General features: G+C 37.4%; 1 protein-coding gene across 1 annotated transcript in view; it reads right to left on the bottom strand.

Annotated features, from left to right (window-relative positions):
• Positions 1 to 22,661, bottom strand: part of LOC111050590 (leucine-rich repeat-containing protein 24) — a 53,564-nt gene that overhangs the window by 6,004 nt on the left and 24,899 nt on the right. Inside the window, exon 2 of the mRNA XM_039427762.1 lies at positions 1,060 to 3,410. Within this exon, the coding sequence (XP_039283696.1) occupies positions 1,060 to 2,984 (1,925 nt within the window). The 5' untranslated portion in view covers positions 2,985 to 3,410. The remainder of the gene's footprint in view (positions 1 to 1,059; positions 3,411 to 22,661) is intronic.

Below are 22,661 nucleotides of genomic sequence, written 5' to 3'. Positions count from 1 at the left end.
ACTCAAGCCGGTATAGTGCTAGTAGTTATTTTTTGTGAAGCTATTTCACGCTGGTAGGCTCAAATTGTGCCGTTCTAACACTCTCACCCCAACAAAACAGTAAATAAAAATAGACATTAGTCGACAGCAATCAGCATGAGTAAACAAAAATCGGCTTGAAGTTTTAAGTATGAACGACCTTTACCATGAGCTATCTCCTTATGCAATCTCTTCTCCATGATTAATCTCGTTTCTTATTTATAATGTGGTTCCAAGTGTCTCGAGCTGATTCATATCAGGTCAAGTTTTTAATGTGGAAATGTCCCTAATTAGACACTTAGATTGTTTTACAAATTCAGATTTCCACTGTTATTACTATCCATCCTATTTGTATATCCAGTAATAACGATGAAAAAAACGAAAATTAACATTACTATCCATTGGATCACTATTCAATATGTATTGATAGATTATTGTATCAGCGACAACTGATTACTTTATTATTATGTTCCACATTTTCATTTCATTTCATTAATTCATAGACAATGAATACAATACAGGCAAAAACAACAGGAATTTTCTCTTGATTTCTATTTGAAGGGCTCAGAGAAATAATACACAGTCACAAAAAGCAAATTTTACAGGAGAAGTTTTTGAAGAAAATGCTGCATGGACTTTTACTGTTCATTTCTCCTCTGACCTTGTTCGTTATTACGTGTCAAGCGATGGACTTTGTGCTTTAATACTCTTTATGCTATTTCTTCCTCTGCTTATATCTAGGACTATGTTCAATATATCTCTGTATTATTTTGCATGTCAATAGTACAGCATGATAGCCACCTGTTGCAATGAAAATCTCAATTTTGAAAATTTTGGACTATGTGCGTTATTCCTCTGAGCCCTTCATTTGTTGTCACACATATATGTGAATTCATGTGGATGTTTTTGTAAGTATTTAAAATAAATGTGATGTGATTTGATTTATACAGTTATTGTTATATTCTACTTTCTCGGCTATGACCACTATTCATGTTGTATTAAAATCCAGTAATATTGATGGGTATAATATTGAGAACTCACCTAGCAGTTGGGTTGGCAGCAGTGTGGCGTGTCGACTTGTGCGGCAGCGTTCTGTAGAACGTGTTGGCAGACACCAGCACAGGGAAATGACCGCTGACCTTGGGCAGTCCATAGTCCATGGGGAAGCCGTCGTTGCCAATGAACTTCCCCGGCGAGAGGTGGACGTCAGCTGTGAGGTGCTGCTGCTGGTAGAGCTCGCGGCTCCCTGATATGCCACGGGGCAGTGTGCCCATCGAGGGCTTGTAGCGGTCAGTGGGCCAGCTGGGCAACGGAGGCTGCTGGGGTTGGGCCGTCTGCTGCTGCGTCTCCTCGATGACAGTCTCTAGCTGCTGCTGTTCCTTAGGCTCACTCGCGTCACCTTCCTTGCTTTTCAACCTCCTCTCCTTGTTCACTGCCTCCATGTCGTTGAGCAGGTCGGGATTCTGTTCCAGAGGGTAGCTCCTCAGGGAAGACGTGGGACTCCCGTACGCGGTGCATGTATTATTGGGTACCACTACCATCCCACCTCCCCCTGTCGCGTACAACAGCATCTCATGCGGTTGCCTCTCGGCCATCACCACTGACCCGTTCACTTTGGCTGGGATCGCATTCACTGTGCTCGGTCCCAGCCTTGTTATGTGCTCGCCACCCTCCCTACAACTAGGAGCCTTCGAGTATTGCTGGGGAGTGTCAAGTGCTACTTGCTTGCTCCTCTCCTTTTTTCGTCGCCTTCTCCGTCTCCTTCTACACCTTATCAAACAGAGCGCAATGGTAACAGCCATAAGCAACGCTAAAACCGAAACTGCTGCTGAAATTATTATCACATACTCGTAAGGGAACACTGCCAGTCCAACTACTGGCTCCTCTTTCAAAACAATTCTTATAGTGTAATTCGACTGTGCTCTTCCAGCAGGATTCTCAGCCACACAAACAAACGTTCCATTATCTTCAATATTCGTGTTAAATATAAAAAGCTCACTCCTCTTCTCAGTAGTCCCTTCCTCAATGAAATAATAAAGATGTAGACCCGGTGCTACTACCGAATCGTTTTGCAAAATATTGCCCTGGAACCACCACGATACTTTCGCTTCAGGAGTCGCTGAGACACGACACAGCAACGAAATATTCTTTCCTTCCGCAATCTCTAGATAGAGAGTTGTCGGTGTAACATCAGGGAGACAAGCCAAGTCATCTATCTCCACAGTTCTCACAGGATAACCCTTCAACCTGTTCGGTCCCACACATTTTGGCTCAATAGTTTGAGGAGTATTGAAATTCAGAAGCCAGGCTCTGAGATCTAGGAGCTTACAGTCACACAACCATGGATTATGATGAAGGTCAATACCGTGAAGTGTCTCTGGTAGTATCTGATTACCTTCAATGCGGGCAATATTATTGTTATCAAGTTTCAGCCATTCCAGACTCTCAAGTCCTACAAATGACCCGTCTTCTATCTTCTCTATTCGACAATTATTCAAATCAAGATTTGTGAGAAACGATAACGGCTGGAAAGCGCCTGATTTGATCTCCTTGATCGAGTTACCGTTGAGCATCAGTCTCATCAATGAAGGGTAGTCGAAAAACGTTTCTGTCGGTATAGTCGCTATTAAATTCTCTGAAAGATCCAGTTCGACCAAATTCGTGAGGCCTTTGAAAGATCTGTCATCAATCTGAGATATCTTACACTTCGGCAGAAATATTTTCTGTAGGTTGATGAGACCCATACGCTGGAATCGCTCCCTGGGCAGATGTTGCAGATTGTTCCCCGAGAAGTCCAACACCTGTGTTCCTTGATCCATGCCATCAGGAATGGTTATCAAGCCTTTGTTGACACATTCAACGGATTGTTTCCCACCTTTCCACTTGCAGATGCAGGAAAGGGGACAACCATGAACGGCTGATCTCCCCAAAACACCAATCAAAGTGACTAGCAGCCACCACAACATTGCTTTCAGGTGTTTTTCGTTTCTAACTACACTTCAAACATGTATCATCCTATTTTCAAGTCCTCCATCATGGAGTACATATTCACTGTACTCTTGGTGAGTCATATTCATCGATAATCCTACAAAAACCAAATGTCAAATTGTTATAAAATCTCATTGAAGTCACTTCTTCACTCATCTTAGTTCAAGTAGTTGAAACTACACCGAGTTCTGAAGACGTTATATTGTTCCTTCACCAGATCCTACGTAAAGTTCAATCAATCACTCCATTTCTAAACCTCACAGATGCCATTGCTACAATGAATGCTTCAGTTAAAGTTCTCAGAAATCAGTGGAAATATCCAAATATCTTCAGCTTCGACAAGTCATGATTCGTGGATGTGAAACGAGGAAATAGGATGTTGAGCGTTGAATAAGCGGTGAGATCTGAAACAGGGTAAGGAAAGGTTGAAGTTAGTATTTGATCCGAGAGAATGGATTAAGCAAATGCCAGGAAATTCATGCTCATATCATGCATAGAATCAATGAAATGTGTCATTCGAAATATGTATTATTCTATTAATATACAGATGGAGAGCCAATTATCAGTTCTCTGGTACGAATCAGATGAAAATTCAACAACTATTCAGAAATTGATGTTGAAAACTCGATGTTTGCAATAGAATTCTTGCACGCTTTAAGAGCTCCTGTTGAAGCTGCTATAATGATGAATTCTATATGAATACAAATCACAATGTATTATTAACATTCAGCATTATAGCAAATAACAAAGTATCATCACATAGTTCTCCCAATTTCATCTTGGATTACATGAGTGAATAACTGGGATTCGTCGTAACCTATCGACAATAACTATTACTATTATTATCGTAGCAAAATTCTATTTGGAATCAGAGTGAAATCTCGTTAAATTCACAATATTAATAATTTATAACAGCTGTTGAAAACATACGGTTTAACAAAATTATCATTACGATGAATTGATAATGATAATATCAGAGATCATTGCAATAATTATTAATTTATTATATAATTATATTCAAGTGTCCCCACACAGGGTAGTCTATAGGGAACACTTATTAGAAATTAGGAAACAATATTGTATTTGCTTTTTGGAATGCATTTGATTGTTCAATATTTTTTTCAAATAAAGAATAAAGGAAGAAAGAATAAAGAATAATAGATTGCCATATCCTTGTATTCCGAGCCAGCCTGAAATTGGAAACCGCCAGTTGCATATTGTGCAGGCCCATTCATAATTCGAATTGTTAGATGATTATATATGAAGTTTGAAAACTGAATACTTCAAAGTTGAACATATATTATATTTACATTATACAGGGTGTTTCAGAAGTAGTGTCGAGAATTTTAGGGTATTGTACCTGGATGCTAGGAGACTACAAATGTCATATTTGAAGTGTCCAAAACTCAGCGGTTATCCTTATAGCTGCCATTTTGTTTTTTTCACTTAAAAATTTTTATCTCAAGAACGAAATGTTGTATTGATCTGAAATTTGGCATGAATATTTATGCTATAAAGACTCAACTATAAAAAATAAAAAAAAATTTTTCGTTGAAATTTTTCAAATTGGCGGCCATTTTAAATTTTTGATGGCGAATATCTCGAAAACCGTCCATTTTACAGAAAATTTACAAGAGACAAAAAAGTTAGCAAATTTTTGCACGATTCCAATGATACCTAATTTATTAAGATTGGTCGAAGAATAACAGAGAAATTAATTTTTTTCGTACTGCATGCATGACCACTTTTCACCATTTAAAGATCAATATTAATTTTTTAATTCCAGATGTATTTAAGATGAAGCTTTGAAACTCGGTATGGCTCCATATGGGCAAACAGATGATTTTACAATGGTTTTCAGATGATAATGTTTGTCTTGTAAAAGTATTGTTGTTTCATTAAAAGTAAAGAACCAGATGTAGTGCTTCCTATTTCTTAGTCTCACGTTTCCTAGGTCTTATTTCTATCTTAAATTTCCAGTTTCAATATTTTCTTATGTTGCTTCTACACAAATATTTAATTATTGTAATGGAATTTAGTTCGCTGGAGTACACCGATATTCACTTCATGTATGGAGCAGCTCTTGGCAATGCGACCGAAGCAAGAAGAATGTATGCAGCTGCATTTCCAAACCGCCGTCTCCCTTCCGACAAGGTGTTCACAAGAACTCACAATCGGCTGAGAGAAGTTGGTTCATTTGAACGAAACAGGGTAATTGCTGGTAGGCCTCGAGCAGTTCGAAATGTTGCTTTTGAAGAGGAAGTATTGCAGAAATTCGATTTCAATCCTAGAACGAGTACGAGAGCAGTTGCAAAGCAAATCAATTCAAGTGCTTCTTCTGTGTGGCGTGTACTAAACAAGGAAAGACTTCACCCCTTCCGCTTTCAAAAAGTTCACTCATTGGTTGAACGCGACTATGAGCCAAGAGTTAACTGTGCCCGTTGGTTTCTTCAGCAAGACATTATCCAACCAAATTTTCTAGAAAATGTGTTATTTACCGATGAGTCCAGCTTTACAAGAGAAGGAATCTTCAACTCTCGCAACAGTCACGTCTGGGCCTTAGACAATCCTCATGAGGTCAAAGTGCGTGGTTATCAGCATAGATTTTCGCTGAATGTTTGGACGGGTATCTTAGGTAATCGCGTGATTGGACCATACATTCTTCCTAATCGTCTGAATTCTCCCACGTACATTACTTTTTTAAGAGACATACTACCAGAACTTTTGGAAGATGTGCCTCTTGCAAACAGATATAATATTTGGTTTCAACATGATGGTGCCCCTGCTCATTTCGGAAATGTTGTTACGGACTTTCTGAACATGACCTATCGTCAGCGGTGGATTGGGCGGGGTGGACCAGTACCGTGGCCCGCACGTTCACCTGACCTCAACCCTTTAGATTTTTTTTTCTGGGGCCATATGAAAGACCTTGTTTACAGCACGCCAGTAGAAAACGAAGAAGACCTTGTGGCAAGAGTGGTTGCTGCAGCAGGTGCCATTCAAGATGATGAAAATGCTTTTATAGCAGTTCGACGGTCCATGATTGAAAGGTGCAGACTGTGTAATCAAGTTGAAGGACGGCATTTTGAGCAATTGCTGCATTAGTATCAGTGAACCGATTTGAGTGAAATTAATATTTTTCAATGTAAAATAAAATTTGGAGGAAAGTTATTCTTGTATATTTCTGTAATAAGAACGGTTTTCATGAAATTATAAAAAAAATTAATATTGATCTTTAAATGGTGAAAAGTGGTCATGCATGCAGTACGAAAAAAATTAATTTCTCTGTTATTCTTCGACCAATCTTAATAAATTAGGTATCATTGGAATCGTGAAAAAATTTGCTAACTTTTTTGTTTCCTGTAAATTTTCTGTAAAATGGACGGTTTTCGAGATATTCGCCATCAAAAATTTAAAATGGCCGCCATTTTGAAAAATTTCAACAAAAAATTTTTTTTTTATTTTTTATAGTTGAGTCTTTATAGCATAAATATTCATGCCAAATTTCAGATCAATACAACATTTCGTTCTTGAGATAAAAATTTTTAAGTGAAAAAAACAAAATGGCAGCTATAAGGATAACCGCTGAGTTTTGGACACTTCAAATATGACATTTGTAGTCTCCTAGCATCCAGGTACAATACCCTAAAATTCTCGACACTACTTCTGAAACACCCTGTATTTCTCCACTATTTATTTAGCGTATGGCAGTATACACAACACATTTATGATCACAAAATTCGAAAAAAAAGAAGAAATTAATTAATCCTACAATTTGAATATTAAGTTGGAGAAAGTAACGAATTTCATTGTTACTTTATTCTACAATCATTATACGAAGCTACTGTATTTTTGTATTCACAATACATCTATCATGAATATTAATATCAAGTTGAAGGGGAGTGGCGACAGTCATCAGTGAAATCCAAAGATTTGCAGGGAAACATGAGAAAAGACTTCATCAACATGTGAACAATCCAGCTGCTCAACGAGCATTGAGTAAGGAAAGGAAGCCACAGAAAACGCAGAAAGCAGAAAGCCACACGAATTAGTTTAGTGCTGAAGTGTTCAATTGGAAGTGCAAAGGCAGAATACCATATCCTTTTATTCTAAAAATTGTCTCAAATTTAATAATCCTGACCAATATAGAAGGCTCAACCAATGAGTTTTACCTCCACAAACAATATTCTTATCAATTTAAGTCAAAATAGAATAGCTTATTAGTCTTTAGCTGGGTGCTATAAGAATGAAGAGAAAAAGCTAAAGGAAGTAACGAAATGTTTTGGTACTCCATTTTTCAATCATACGATTTTTCGTATCAAAACCATTTTTATTGTTGTATTCAAAATGTAGAAAGGCTATCAGCCGAATCAGAGAATCAATAGAGGGCTGGTTAGTGAAACCACCCCATTCCTTTTCCTTTTTCAGAAAATAGGCTCCGCAAATTGAGAAAGGAAACTGAGAAAACTGAATATTCTGCAAAAAGTCTTGCCAACAAGCCAACAACGAAGAGTTGGAAAAATACTAGTGGTTAAACTTTGCCCAGATGATGGAGCCAACAGACAACCAACTTTTCTCGACAAACTTTCCTGTTTAGATTTTTCTTCTAGTGGCAGTCTGATTCTGTATCTCTGTCTGAGCGGCAGAGAAAATAAGCTCGTTAAAGACACAACTGTTCCGTTATTTGCAGACCGCAATCGCTCCGGTTTCACCTGGCTAAAAAGCGTCCGACAGATTCCCTAATTGGCAGCCCTCATGAGCGGAAGCTAAGCAGAGGGCACAGACGCTAGAAAGAGGACAGAGCAGCTAAACAGAGGACACAGACGCTAGAAAGAGGACAGAACAGCTAAACAGAGAACTCAGGAGCTAGAGAGAGAACAGAGCAGCTAAACAGAGGACCCAGACGCTAGAAAGAGGACAGAGAAGCTGAACAGAGAACTCAGGAGCTAGAGAGAGAATAGAAATGAGGACGCATAAACTAGAGGACACTGTGAGGGAACCTGTCATGGTGGGGAAGTAACGCAAGCTAAGAGGAGGACAGGGAAACTAAATTGAGGACAGTGGGAAGGGAACGAAAACACTTGACGCGTATCACTGTGTATGTGTTAAAGTCAACCTGCTTGGTTTGCTTTAAAATTAACATGGCTAACTCTGTTGATTAACAGAAAGGCCCCCGTTAGCTGAGTAACATTTTTCACTTGCATAAAAGTCGCATTCATGTTCATTTGAAACACAATGCGATCCACATTTGAATGTGCACTTTTTCCCTCTCCCCTGAATTACAATGTACCTACTACATTCAAGTTCGGGACTAAATGATTCACTTTTTACAAATGGAACAATAGTGGTCCAAGCAGTGTTGAATTGAACAATTATTTTGTTTATTGAAAATTGATAGCTTATTCATGATTGGCTAGAATATGGTTTTAATGAATTGAATCTGTTCCTTATTCCACGATTGAATAATGATAAAATCGATAGCATTATGAACATATAAGATTGGAAAAATTGACCTCCCTGGGATAGAATATCATTGCGGAGAGCTTTGATCGATTGTAATTAGTTGATAAAGTGTCGATGTATACTATTACATTGAGCGAGCAATTTATGTATATGTGTGGTTATTTCAATATCTATCTGGTTATTTATGTTCAACGGATCTCGAAAACGGCTCTTACGATTTTCAGGAAATTTGGAACATAGTAGGTTTATGATATAAAAATTCGATTGCACTATAGTGAGGTCCACGTTATAATGGCAGTGGATGAAGATAGAAGAATAGCGATGCGGATTCTCTGCATTATTTAGTTAGCCTATATTTTTACACTGTAAAAAACATAATTGGCATCGTTGTGGACCTATGAAAGGATACTACCACCGGCTTTGTCAAATGATAGACAAGGATAGCAAAACCAAAGTTGATCAAGCACTGTCATTATAACGTGGACCTCACTATAGGTCTCATCCTTGGGAAAACTCGCTGAACGAAATAAGAGAATAATATTTATTTTTGCCTGAAACAGCTGAGACTTTCGTCATCTGTGGATAATAGAAAGTGAGCGAGTGTTTCTGTGAAAAATCAAAATATCGCATCTCCGAAATTCCTAAGCTGACGTATAGCCAGCTGTAAAATATGAACACGATCATTTAAGAGGATTGTGTTCTGTTTATCAATAAATAAAAATAACTATCGAAGCTCGGTGCCCTGATATTTTGTATGATTGCTCACGAGAATAAAGAATGAATTGAATTGATATCAGCATCGGAAATTCTAATAATCAATAGGCTCAATCCTTGAGGATGAAAGCTTGCTGAGGATAAGGGCATCAACGAATATGAGTAATGGAATCAGCTTCATATTTTCACAGATCTAACCGGAAATTCTGTTTCCTATTCTATGATATTATGTTCGTCCAGAGAACGTTTTGTGTGGAAGATAAAGCTGCTAAGTTAACAACCAGTATTACAAAATTTCAACCTGAAGAATGGATGGAGAATGAAAACCCACGCTTCATTATTATGTGCATAGTTCATTTATGAAGGAAGTAATTTGTGAGGGACGCATACGAGATTTCTACAACACTTTTATTAGACGCCTACGCCTACGTGGTATTACACGGAAACTGCAGTCTAATGAGCCTGAAATAAATTCTACTTTCTTCCCAAATTCACATGGTTGAATTTTCTTCTCAAATCGTGTCATCAGATTTGATGAGGGTAGACTGACTCTGTATGAATATCCATTTTAAAATATCACATAATTAACGAATGAAATGAATAAATAAATAGAAATACACTATCATTTTCTTATCCCTCAATAATTATTCTATGCTCCGTTATGCGATGCCATTTCCTCCGTTTATACTACGACTACTTTCTTCCTCCACTTCTCATTTCTATTTCCCTCTCCAATCTATTCTCTCTCCCAAAAACTTTGTTATTCTTGTTTCATTCTCTTCCTCCTCTCCTCTTCCAACATTTATCCTCTCATAATTTTATTTCCATCTCATTCCTCGTAATTTTTCTCTTGTCAACCAATGTTTCTTCTGGTGGATAGTGGACTGTATTTCATTTACTAATTTTATATTCAGTTCAACATAGAGACTGGCAAACACATGGAACCAAAAACACTCACCTCAACAACTCTATCCCGCCATCACCATAATTTGAGTATTCAAGCAATAGGAAACGGGAGCAAAAGAGAATAATATTGGGAATTTGGAAGGAAAAACACTCAAACCTGACATAAAGCAGCGATTGTAGATAAGCGGTTCCGTTCCCAGCTGCCCTCCCGATGTTTGATTTCAATTCAAACATTAAGAAGAATGTGAAGTTGATTTTAAATCGCTAGAGACGTTCTATACCTAAATTTATTCAATTCTCACAACAATACACAAATTTCGAGAAAACTTTCGAGGAAACTCATTCCTCCCCTGCCTCCTTACTAACAGAAAATTTTGTGCCCCAGACCACTCAATACAATTCTGCATCATACTTACAACAATGTTCTAAGACGATTTCCACAATTCGAATGACAAAACGCCGGTTTCAGGCCAGGTGCGTATTGCCAGCCTTGTAGGCGGCTCTCTTTTAGCCTCCATTTTCAGGCTCACACACTTCTTTCCTAAGCCCCTTCTAAGCTATGGAAAGCCTACGCCCTCTTTAAACCCGGCTGAACATCTGAGAATAATTTCGAGCGTTTTATTTCCTGTATAAAACTACCATCTAACTGTTGCAAGAGACTGTGAAACGTCTTGTATATGGATCAGAGCTCAGCTCAGGAGATCCTAGATGAATATTTTATTAATTTCACGGATAACTTGGATGTTTGAGTGCGGTGTGAGCCTCCTTGCTATACTCTTGTCATGATTAATGAATATGTCACAACTTTATACAAAATCAAGTTTGTTATTCAATTGATGATGGCTCAGTATAATAATTATTCATATCAAGGTAGCTAGAATACATTGTATGCTAGGTATATTGATTTATATGATTCATCCATGTGGAATTCATGGAAGCACAATATTTATGATATTGTAAAATCCATGATTGTAAATATATTGTATGAATAGAGTCTAACACAGCTCCTACTCCAGCATAGGGATGCCATAGTTAAAAATTACGATCACTTTATTCACTTTGTCAATATATTTCAATATTTTATTCCATATTTTTAGGAGTTAATTTAACATTTTTCCCACAACATTTTTTAAACTTATTAAACTGATTCCTTACAACTCTAATGTGGGCCCATTGTCTAACTATCAGAACAATCAATCAATCAGTATTTTGCTTCATTGATCATTATAATATATATAAAAATAATTGTATATTATATATTTATTCATATTGTATTTTCTCACATTGTTCAAGAATATTGTATATTGGTTCCTTTTAAATAGTCTATCATTACTTATTTTTCGTGGACTGAAACTTCTGCTTCTTCTTCCTGCTCTTGTTTTGTGCTAATCGCTACGTTATAAGTGCTGTCACCTATCGACTTCGATTCAAACGGCTTTGACCAATCATGAGCGATAATGATGCATGTAGTAATCGCCCATTCTCAATATTCTGATTGGTCGGCGAATAATGGAGACGCCATTTTGTGGATCTAGCTCCAGAATATTCCAAAGAATTCACTGTTCAGTGTTTGATTGATTGAGAAATTAGAATCATTTTCTATTGTAGAATATCATACAATATTGTAGAACATATATCTGTAATAAATTCAATTTACCATGATTGTCAATATTGATATTGATCGTTGTGGTGTGATCATGATTGAGTTCCATTTCGAGTGGATTCAATGTTGGAGCATTCTAATGGAATTTTTGAAATTGAGAAAAGAATTTATTCATGAAACTGACAATTTACAAACAAAATGAATCAATTATTCTTGAAACAAATCAATACAATAACTTTGAGCAAAATGATAAACTGAAATGCATCATATAATATTATTCTCCAATTCAAGTTATATAAATGGAAATAATTCAAAAACAAACAAAAACATTATCCAACGTCATGAATGATTTATATTCCTTTCCAGCTGATAATTCATCATTCTTACCAGAATATTCGTACCTTATATTATTGAGTCAAGTAAATGATTCGGGCTATATATGTGTATTTTACCTGCGTGATCCAATGTTTACGTTCATAAATATTGGAATATGGGAGATTTTGAATGTGAGTCTGATTTACCCAGACAAATTTCCAGAAATATCATGACGATTCCATGAGAAAAAAATGTGGGAAAATAAGTGACAGTGAATCGAAAAAAAATTGAGGCCTCAATGGCCAACAAAAGGGAGATATCTAGTTGGGAAATGGGAAGAAAAGAGCTATCTAGCGGGAGTGATGAAGATATTGCTGAGCAAGAGAGAGAGTGTGTGAGAGAGAGATTGTCAGAAAAAGAGAGAATGAGAGCGACTGAGGAATGTAGAAGGGTGGAAACTCAATCTCAGGTTACTTACAACGAGACGGCTGGTAAAAGGCGGTGAAAGCCATTGTTAGCTTTAATGGTGGCTTGTCAAAGCGTCGTTCTTTTCACATTAATGAACGGACCCCACGCTCTTGATATTTTCGCCAATCTTATTTTTCTCTGTCTCACATGTCCAAACCACTTGAATGCTTGTGTGAAAACCAAAATCTGTAGCCAACTCTCATGTTATATAATATTATATCTTCCACACAAGCTTGTGTTGAATCAACCTAGTTATACCTAGTGAAAATCTGAGATACTTTTGGTTTTTCCAGAGAATGAGTGCATTATTTTGTTAGCTTTCAACAAATGATTATTATCAACATAATAATGTTTATATGTTTACAAGGTATTTCCCATATATATATAACTTGAAGCTTCTTAACAACTTTGTAATAATGGAAGTATTTTCTCTCACATGCTTTGTATAGTAGCTAGGGGCGCTGTTGAAATCACCTTCTCCTAACATTCAATCATCATATTATTCCGTCATCTTGTTGGCGCTTCTCGAATTCGTTTCTAAACTTTACAATGCAAAAATTTCTTTTCAATGTCACATAAACATTTCATACAATATGGTCTCATCATACGTTAATTAATACTAGAACATAGGTGCCCAGTTTGGGCAATAAAAGTTTCTGGTTCGTGAATTATCCCATTCTCCCAATATCAACGCAATCCGAGATACTTTTGGTTCCATAGAATTGATAAATTTCCCATTATTCGACCCCCTCCCACCATTATATCGAAAGAGTGGAGCATTATTACAGTGCCCTATTGGAGTAAATTGGTGGAACAATTGGACAACCAATTGTATGCATCTTGGTAATATCTCCAGTTACCAAATTATAGCAATATTATATCCAATACGTATTATCAAGTGGAAATTCAATAGGATGAATAACATTGTTCATAGGATTTGAAATATGAAATGTGTATGACTGTTAATGCAGATTCGAGGAATAGGTCGGACTGATCGAATTAATTAATACCTTGAATTCCAAAATAGAACGACAACACGAACAGATTCAAATACTATTTCGGCGTTTATGACTCACCTATTCGAACGATCCAGATAATTGATAAATTGATTTCATCAACAGGATTTTGCTTGGTATTTTCCTCTACTCGTTACAATCAATATCATGTTTCCTGGAATCAGAATGAGTACAGTCTGTTCCAATAATTATTCTGAGTACTACGCCACAGAGTCGGTACTTCATCGTTTCTGATTCAATTATCAGATGATACCGCACCAGTCATCAAATTAGCAGGAATCCGCCACTAAATATATATAAAATATTCAACGTAGTATAATCCTTGATAAATATAATGGAGTAGAATGTGCATGCATTCTGAGGTGGTTCATAATTCATAATTATGGTAATTATAATTTCCTGTTGGGCTGATTCATCACCAATAACTCATCCTAAAATACAAACTCTTTGCTGTTGTGATCAAAAATAATGAAAAAATGTCTATAAGTGTACAACATGAAATTTCTCAACTTCTATCAATACAGACCCACACACAAGTACAAAATTACAGATTTTATTCCTGATATCACATGTGTTTAGAAGATATCCCCAGGCGTTTGCAATAACTGTTGATGTCAATAATATATTGTGACCATTCTTAACTTATTGATATAGTAGAAATGGAAAATGAATTGAGATATGAAGAGGGAAATCATAATTGATTATTAATCAATGAATATTGAGACTGAAAAGAGGATTGAGCCACGAGTTTGTGAATAGATTCAGTATTGAATATAGAAATAGCATATAGATATAGTGTTAAATTAATGAAGATAGATTGAGATTAATTAATGGAGAAAACAATTCCACTACTTGATAAATAATTGTTGAATATTGAGACTAGAAAAAGGATTGAACCACGTGTTTGTGAATAGATTTGGTATTCAATATAGAAATGGAAGCATGATAATATAATCACCGAAATGGTCCACAAATGAAGACAGAAAATGTCACAACCAGTTACTACTCCTCATCTACAAAATAGTTGTGAAAGAACTAATGATAGTAGTTGAATAACCGATACTTGTTCATTCAAACTATCTTTGTTGATTGTACTAAACTGATATTCTCCAGTACACTGAAGCGTTCTTGAAGCGATTCTGTAACAGACAAAATACCAATGGCGAACTCCACGATTCTAGTTTGTTCGTTTGGACAAGGAACGCCAATTCCATATGAATCAACTAGCGCCCAACTTATGGTCGATTGGCCTTTAGCGCAAGAGTTTTCCGACAGGCGAAGTTTCCAACAATTCAATTTGGTTCAATCAAAAGCGCTTTGGCCGGGCTGTTGTTTGCAAGTTGTTTGTAATGAGGGGCGTTTCGTCGATTCTTTTGAGAGAAAGGGTGCTGGCGATTGGTCAGTTCGCTACGATTTTAGCAACGGATAGTTTGGTAGCTTAGTGGGAGCTGGTCGAATACAGAGGATGTAAAGTTACTTTACTCAAATTCGACTCTACTTATTGTATAGTCGAATTCTTTGAACTAGGATTTAGTCGGAATACAGAGAATATAAATATAATATAATCACTTTATTCAGAGTCACTGTATAGTCGAAAGTCAACTAAACTCTACCGGAAAATTTGGAATGATTGGATTTTATTCTCTTGAAATAAACAATGAACTTCAGCATAGTAGCCTACAAGCAGTTGGTTTTAAACTGGTATTGTTTGAACTTAATACACTTCAATATTTTAATAATTTTAAAAGAGCCATAAAAAGATGTTAATAGAAATATGTCCATATAGAAAAGAGGAGTTTCTAATTTGAGGGTATTTTGTTTGATGTTTGTATGCTTGTGTTTTTATTTCTTTGAATGTAGCCTAAATACTTTTATTCACCATGTTTAATCTATGACGATGCTATGCATTTGTATAAATGTTTCCCACAATAAAGAAATCTTGAATCCTGAAATTTATTCATGTTTCTGGAGCTGTTATTCTTGACTATCAACTAGTAGTTCTGTGAACAGTAGACTTCACGCAGTATTCTCATTCAAAAGTACCTGATTGAAACTATAGACCCAATGGAAATACAGCAATAGACTGGCTTCTCCACACATCTGTATAATCACTTGTCAGCTAATTTATGATGAATAATTCTATAGTCTGATTTTTACTCTAATATTGGCGTATGAAGGAGGCTCCTTTTTCCTTTCATATTATCCTTGAAATGCAAAATTTCCAAAAACCTTGTATCCACGTCGACGCGCAATTGAAAAAGGAACATACCTGTCAAATTTCATGAAAATCTATTACCGCGTTTCGCCGTAAATGCACAACATATAAGCATTTAAACATTAAGAGAAATGCCAAACCGTCGACTTGAATCTTAGACCTCACTTCGCTAGGTCAATAATCACTTTATTCAGAGTCACTGTATAGTCGAAAGTCAACTGAACGGAAAACTCAAGATGGTTTGATTTTATTTTTTCAAAATTAAAAGTATAAACTTCAACATGGTTCAGCAGATGGTTTAAAACTGGGATTGTTTGAGCTTAATACACTTCAATTCTCATGTTCCTGTAGCTGTTATTTTCGACTATTGATAATAATTCATTCACAGGCTTCAATAATTGAAAGAACTCGAAGAAATTATACTCAATACACTAAAAGATTCATGTTTATGACGCCATTATTCTTGACTATCAATTTAGTTGGATGCTCAAATTGAAAGAGACTCACTCTAAGAAATTTGACATCAATGAAAAAATACTTTTTCCGAATACAAAAATTTATTCATTCTTATTAAGCGAAAAATAGCTTGTTATTAAACTTCAGATGAAACTAGTAACTCGTGAGAAACTCGAGTGCAAGTTCTTGTTTCCTTCTCAAATATCGATATCAAAATAACGGTACTATTATGATACTAGAATTAATGAAACTCTCGAATCAGTGCAGCTTGAGAAGGACATTATTATTGTATTCTCAGTCCTTCCAATTAATAGTACTATGAATTGGAACTAAATTTTGTCCTCAGTTTCTTGTAGTTGAATCTATTGATTTTCCAGTTACATACTGTTAAGGATTTTGAATGTTCTGAGAGAGTCAAGCTTAATCAGGGGCTATTTACAGTTGGACCTTTGTGATTCCCATTTTCTTTTCTGTTTCGTTCAGTTGCCTTCTATATTATGTGTTCTCAAAATTCAATTATCTTCGCCTCAGATTTTTCTTACATAATTTATTATAGGGCTTTGGAACTAATTTTCAATTTCTTGTTTCATGTAGAATTTTCGCATTGGTTCCAAGTATTTGTGTATATGGAATTCAATTTTCTCCACTATATTCCAATATTGAACAGAAACTGATTCAATTCAGCGTTAGTTCTGCAATTGTCGCCCTTGTTCCCAAAATGGGCGAGCGTCTTATCGGCCACTCTTTAGAGCGGGACTTTTAATTGAGTCTTATGGAAATGATCCAGCCAGTCTCGCCTCGGCTAAGTCACGACCATGGAGCAGCGTGACACTTTCTCGTTTGGAAAACGTTGTCGGGGATAATTTGAAAAGTTTTTGCGAGAGTGCAAAAGCGCGGGAAATCTTCTCAGGAATGGCGCGCCACGAAAGATGCTGGAACAACTTTTGTTTTAACTGCCGACGTGTGCTTGGTGCTAGGAGCTTGGTGACAGTCGCACCAAACGTTGTTTGCATACAACTCGGACAAATGGTGGGACGAGTCGAGGAAACACAACGAGTAGCAACCTGGCGGCTCGAATTTCCTGTGCTAAGGTGTCAAGAGACGGCTTGTGGTAACTGGTACCGCGAGTAGAATTAATATTATTCTGCTTTTGAGAATTGAAACGACATTTCTCTTTTATCTCTTGTCTTCTGGAGGAAACTTAGCAGCTTACACCATATTCAGTACGTGCGGTTTCTCCAAGGAATCAGGAGCTACTAATAGTTTCATTTTACACAGTAGTATTGGAAATAATGTTGCTGAATACTCCAACTTGTAGATGTATTCCACGTTTTGAATGGAGATAAATGGTTCTATTTACATTGACGGAACAGTATACAATTTTCAGTTCTGGACACTTCATATTACAGTGTATGACCCTCACTATTCACCATGCTTCTATTCTTCCAATTCTCTCTATTTTTATGAGAATAAAACACTTCCAATATGAAATTATGATTAATTTGATATCTATCTCATCAATAAACTGAAAATGTATCGGTGTATGAATTTATTCTATATCAGAACTTCATTTTATAAATTTTGACTCTCCTTATGGCCTTTTGATAAAATCAAAATATTTTCCACCAATAAACAAACAAATCCTACTCTAGAACATGGTGCGCCATAGTGGAGTAGGTCAATTTCCACACAGTAAAAACTAAACGAGTAGAGGACATATTATAAGAATTTTTGTAACTAACTATTGTATGTAATTGTAATTTATCTAATATTTTGTGTAATTGATATAGAAGTTTTAGTTTTTTTTTGGGAAATGAACATTTATTCATTTATTTATTTATTTTATTCATTTCCTTCAATCTTTGAGTTTTCACAAAAATACTGTAGCTAGTTTGAGTATCGTATGAATCGTAATTTGTGATTCACAAAAACTAATAAATCAACAATGTCTCTTGTAGTTTCGAAGTTAACCCACCAATAAACAGAGAGTGTAATTATTACACTTACAGGAAAATAGGACAATATATTCTTGTGAATTAGAAAACTTGTAAATCGAGTAAATAAAAACTTGTAAATTATTTTCGTTATAAAAATTGTAAATTATTCTTATTGGGTTAGAACCTCTATAACACATCACTTGATACATGATACATGATACCATCAATTCATATTATTATTTATTCATCATCATTTCCCATTGAATGCCCTGCCCTACTCCACAAGCCAATAGGCAGAAGAAGTATTGGTAGACCGAGGAAGAGATGGACGCCGGAACAGGCTTCAAAAGCCTAATCCATGACGATGATTCATTCATTATGCCGAAATATTTCACAAGGAATATTGCGTTGATATTGAACAAAGACACTCCCCTCTGAAATAGTAATAGGATTGAATTGATTGTATAATTTATTCACTTTAACCAACATAAATTCAGTGAATGTTGTTAATTTGCAGTTGAGTCTACAGACGAAGTGGGCAACGAGACGAACTAGTTTCCCACTGCGCATAGTTAATCCAAGTTGATTGAATCGTCTGGATAGATTTTTTTAGGGTATCCTCGAATAATAGAGCGAACAGTAGACATTATTTATATATATTATTACAAGTTCATATTGATTTTGGATAAACTTGCTTGAGTAGCATTATGACAAAGACTGAGTATATTAAATTTAATGTGAGATATGATTGAAACAACATGAGAATACAGAGTATTCATGGTGGAAATTTGGTTTTCATGATAAGTATTCAATTTGAATCTGCCGTCATATAACAGTAAAATTCGGTTCCTACATACAGTAGCCCATTCAATTTTGAACAGTCTTCATGAGACATCAACAGACATAATATACAACAAGATGTTTGTTTTCATAATAAGAAAAATCTGGTGTGGCGCACTCACACAACTCTCCTTGCCGTTATGAAAATTGATCAACTGACGCTAGTGTTCCCGAGCATATCAAATCTACTATTCCAAGATCTGAGACAGGACAATAGCGCTGCAGACACACGAAGTCTGCTATTTCTTCATAGTGAATGATTTAATAGAATCAACAGTTTGCAATAAATTGAACAATCTTTTTTCTCGCATTTCGAGCTCATTTTCAAATTTAGGTGAAAATGTTACTGAACATAAATTGTAGAGATTTTCATGTTAAATCTTTTCCACTTATTATTTTTTTTTGTTTAAACTGTATCTGAAGCCTGATAATTGAGAATCTAAAATCGAACTTTGCATTGATGGGGCTGCGCAGTGCTTCTGAAATTTTTACAGATATGGGACTCATGGCAGTCGATAGAGCTATCAATGAGTTGATCAATGAATTGAGCTTATTAATGACTATTCTAGGTATAAATTTAATCAAAAATCGTTGGAGCCGTTTTCGAGAAAATCGCGAAAAACTCTGTTTTTTACAACATTTTCTCCATTTTAGCCGCCATCTAGAATTGCATTTGATCGAAATTGTTCGTATCGGATCCTTATATATTATTGTGAGGACCTTAAGTTCCAAGTTTCAAGTCATTCCGTTAATTATTGGAAAATGAGATATCGTGTACACAGACGCACATACACTCATACACACACACACACACACACACACACACACACACCACACACACACCACACACACACACACACACACACCACACACACACACACACCACACACACACACCACACACACACACACACACACACACACACAACACACACACACACACACACACACACCACACACACACACACACACACACACACACACACACACACACACAAACACACACAAACCCACACACATACAAATACCCAAAAACCGCTTTTTTGGACTCAGGGGACCTTGAAACGTATAGAAATTTAGAAATTGGTGTACCTTAATTTTTTTTGGAAAGCAATACTTTCCTTACCTATGGTAAAGGGCAAGGAAAGTAAAAATCGGTTCCTACATACAGTAGCCCATTCAATTTGAACAGTCGTCATGTGTACAACAAGATGTTGGTATTTATAATAAGAATAATGCTACATGGAGGTGTGTATCTTGTAGAGCATCTGAATCGTAGACTGTATTACTTTTTCAACTCTTGTTTTATTAGTCAAGTTTTCCGCTAGGAGTTTTTAGTTTTTTCCAGTTTTCCTATGAAAGGTATCTTATCAAACAGAATATTATTTGGTCTGGAAAGCGGAGACTGGCATCGGGTATCGATCAATAGTACCAGCAGCACGATGAATAGGAACCGGGCCAAATGCTGGAACACATCCAAGTCTGCAGAAAGAATTTCAGTCAGTAAGCGTGAATGGAAGCTTTGCTTACTGAGTACAACATTAGCATTCTACCCTGCGTTTCGACAACAAATACGGTTCCGTCTAGTGACAGACAATTGGGGGAAATTGTTGTTCCACAGGTGAATTCACTCACACTCTCTCTCACTCTGTCTCAACAGTATTCGGTTACCTTCATTTCAGACAGTCCCCGGCATTCCTGGATCCGATCGTATGCGTCTCGAACAATGGTAATGGAATTTGAGCTGTAGAAACAAGAAAGAGAATCAGTCTAGGAAAACACCTAGGAATTCTCAATTGGGAGGTTGTGTGTATGGAAATCTGAGATTATCAATTCATTTCATCAATCATCCATTCATTTAGATGCTTAAAATGTTTAGGAGAGGAGAATCAGGAGAGCGCCAATCAAGCCTTTCACATATTCGAATAGATAAAGTTTTATTATGTAGTATGTTTGTACTGAGAACCTAACTCCTCAGTACACGGACTACTGAGCATTTAGGTATATAAGCAGTACACATATCAAATACCGTAGTAGAGCTAAGTCAAATACCACTCCGCTGAACGAACCAGTCAAACTACTGGAATCACAAAAATTAAAATATTCCGAAATGTTTTCTTTCAAACACTGTCCTCTTCAAAACCTTTGATTCATTATAAGATAATCATGGATGTTATATCCAGAATAGGAACTCATCCAGAACTATAAGTCTTAACCCGGGAGGGGTCGCGCCTGGTCTTTTGCACCCAGTCATAACTGATCAAGGTCATTTCTTTGCAATAATGAAAAGTATGCATCCCCTCTCCAGAGTACTATCAAATGGACTCTCCCACTAGACAGTGATGCGGTTGGCGCCTTATTTCCGTTGTCCCAGTCACTGTCACACACGCTTTTCAACAAGTACTGGTCGAATACACCCAGCGCGACTTTTCACGTTATCCGTATACGGGTCGAATCCACCCAGTGCGACTTGTCGAGTTTTCCGCATATGGCTCGAATCCACCCAGTGCGACTTGTCGAGTTTTCCGCATATGGCTCGAATCCACCCAGTGCGACTTGTCGAGTTTTCCGCATATGGCTCGAATCCACCCAGTGCGACTTGTCGCGTTTTCCGCAGATGGGTCGAATCCACCCAGTGCGACTTGTCGCGTTTTCCGCAGATGGGTCGAATCCACCCAGTGCGACTTGTCGCGTTTTCCGCAGATGGGTCGAATCCACCCGTGCGACTTGTCGAGTTTTCCGCATATGGCTCGAATCCACCCAGTGCGACTTGTCGCGTTTTCCGCAGATGGGTCGAATCCCCCAGTGCGACTTGTCGAGTTTTCCGCATATGGCTCGAATCCACCCAGTGCGACTTGTCGAGTTTTCCGCATATGGCTCGAATCCACCCAGTGCGACTTGTCGAGTTTTCCGCATATGGCTCGAATCCACCCAGTGCGACTTGTCGAGTTTTCCGCATATGGCTCGAATCCACCCAGTGCGACTTGTCGCGTTTTCCGCAGATGGGTCGAATCCACCCAGTGCGACTTGTCGCGTTTTCCGCAGATGGGTCGAATCCACCCAGTGCGACTTGTCGCGTTTTCCGCAGATGGTCGAATCCACCCAGTGCGACTTGTCGCGTTTTCCGCAGATGGGTCGAATCCACCAGTGCGACTTGTCGAGTTTTCCGCATATGGCTCGAATCCACCCAGTGCGACTTGTCGCGTTTTCCGCAGATGGGTCGAATCCACCCAGTGCGACTTGTCGAGTTTTCCGCATATGGCTCGAATCCACCAGTGCGACTTGTCGAGTTTTCCGCATATGGCTCGAATCCACCCAGTGCGACTTGTCGAGTTTTCCGCATATGGCTCGAATCCACCCAGTGCGACTTGTCGAGTTTTCCGCATATGGCTCGAATCCACCCAGTGCGACTTGTCGCGTTTTCCGCAGATGGGTCGAATCCACCCAGTGCGACTTGTCGCGTTTTCCGCAGATGGGTCGAATCCACCAGTGCGACTTGTCGATTTTCCGCATATGGCTCGAATCCACCCAGTGCGACTTGTCGATTTTCCGCATATGGCTCGAATCCACCCAGTGCGACTTGTCGAGTTTTCCCACTAGGTGGAAGCACCTACTGAGTCATGTACAACTGCTCAGATCGCTAGAAACGAAGCCCCGCCTCCTTTCTACTGATTGGTCGGGAATTATTTGAGACCTACTTTCTGTTGTCTGCCAAAAGATGAC

This window comes from Nilaparvata lugens, chromosome 5 (genome assembly GCF_014356525.2).
Source record: "Nilaparvata lugens isolate BPH chromosome 5, ASM1435652v1, whole genome shotgun sequence".
In the NCBI taxonomy this organism is placed as follows: Eukaryota; Metazoa; Arthropoda; class Insecta; order Hemiptera; family Delphacidae; genus Nilaparvata; species Nilaparvata lugens.
The sequence above is the reverse complement of the archived record's forward strand: the minus strand, read 5'-3'. Positions and strand labels throughout refer to the sequence as shown.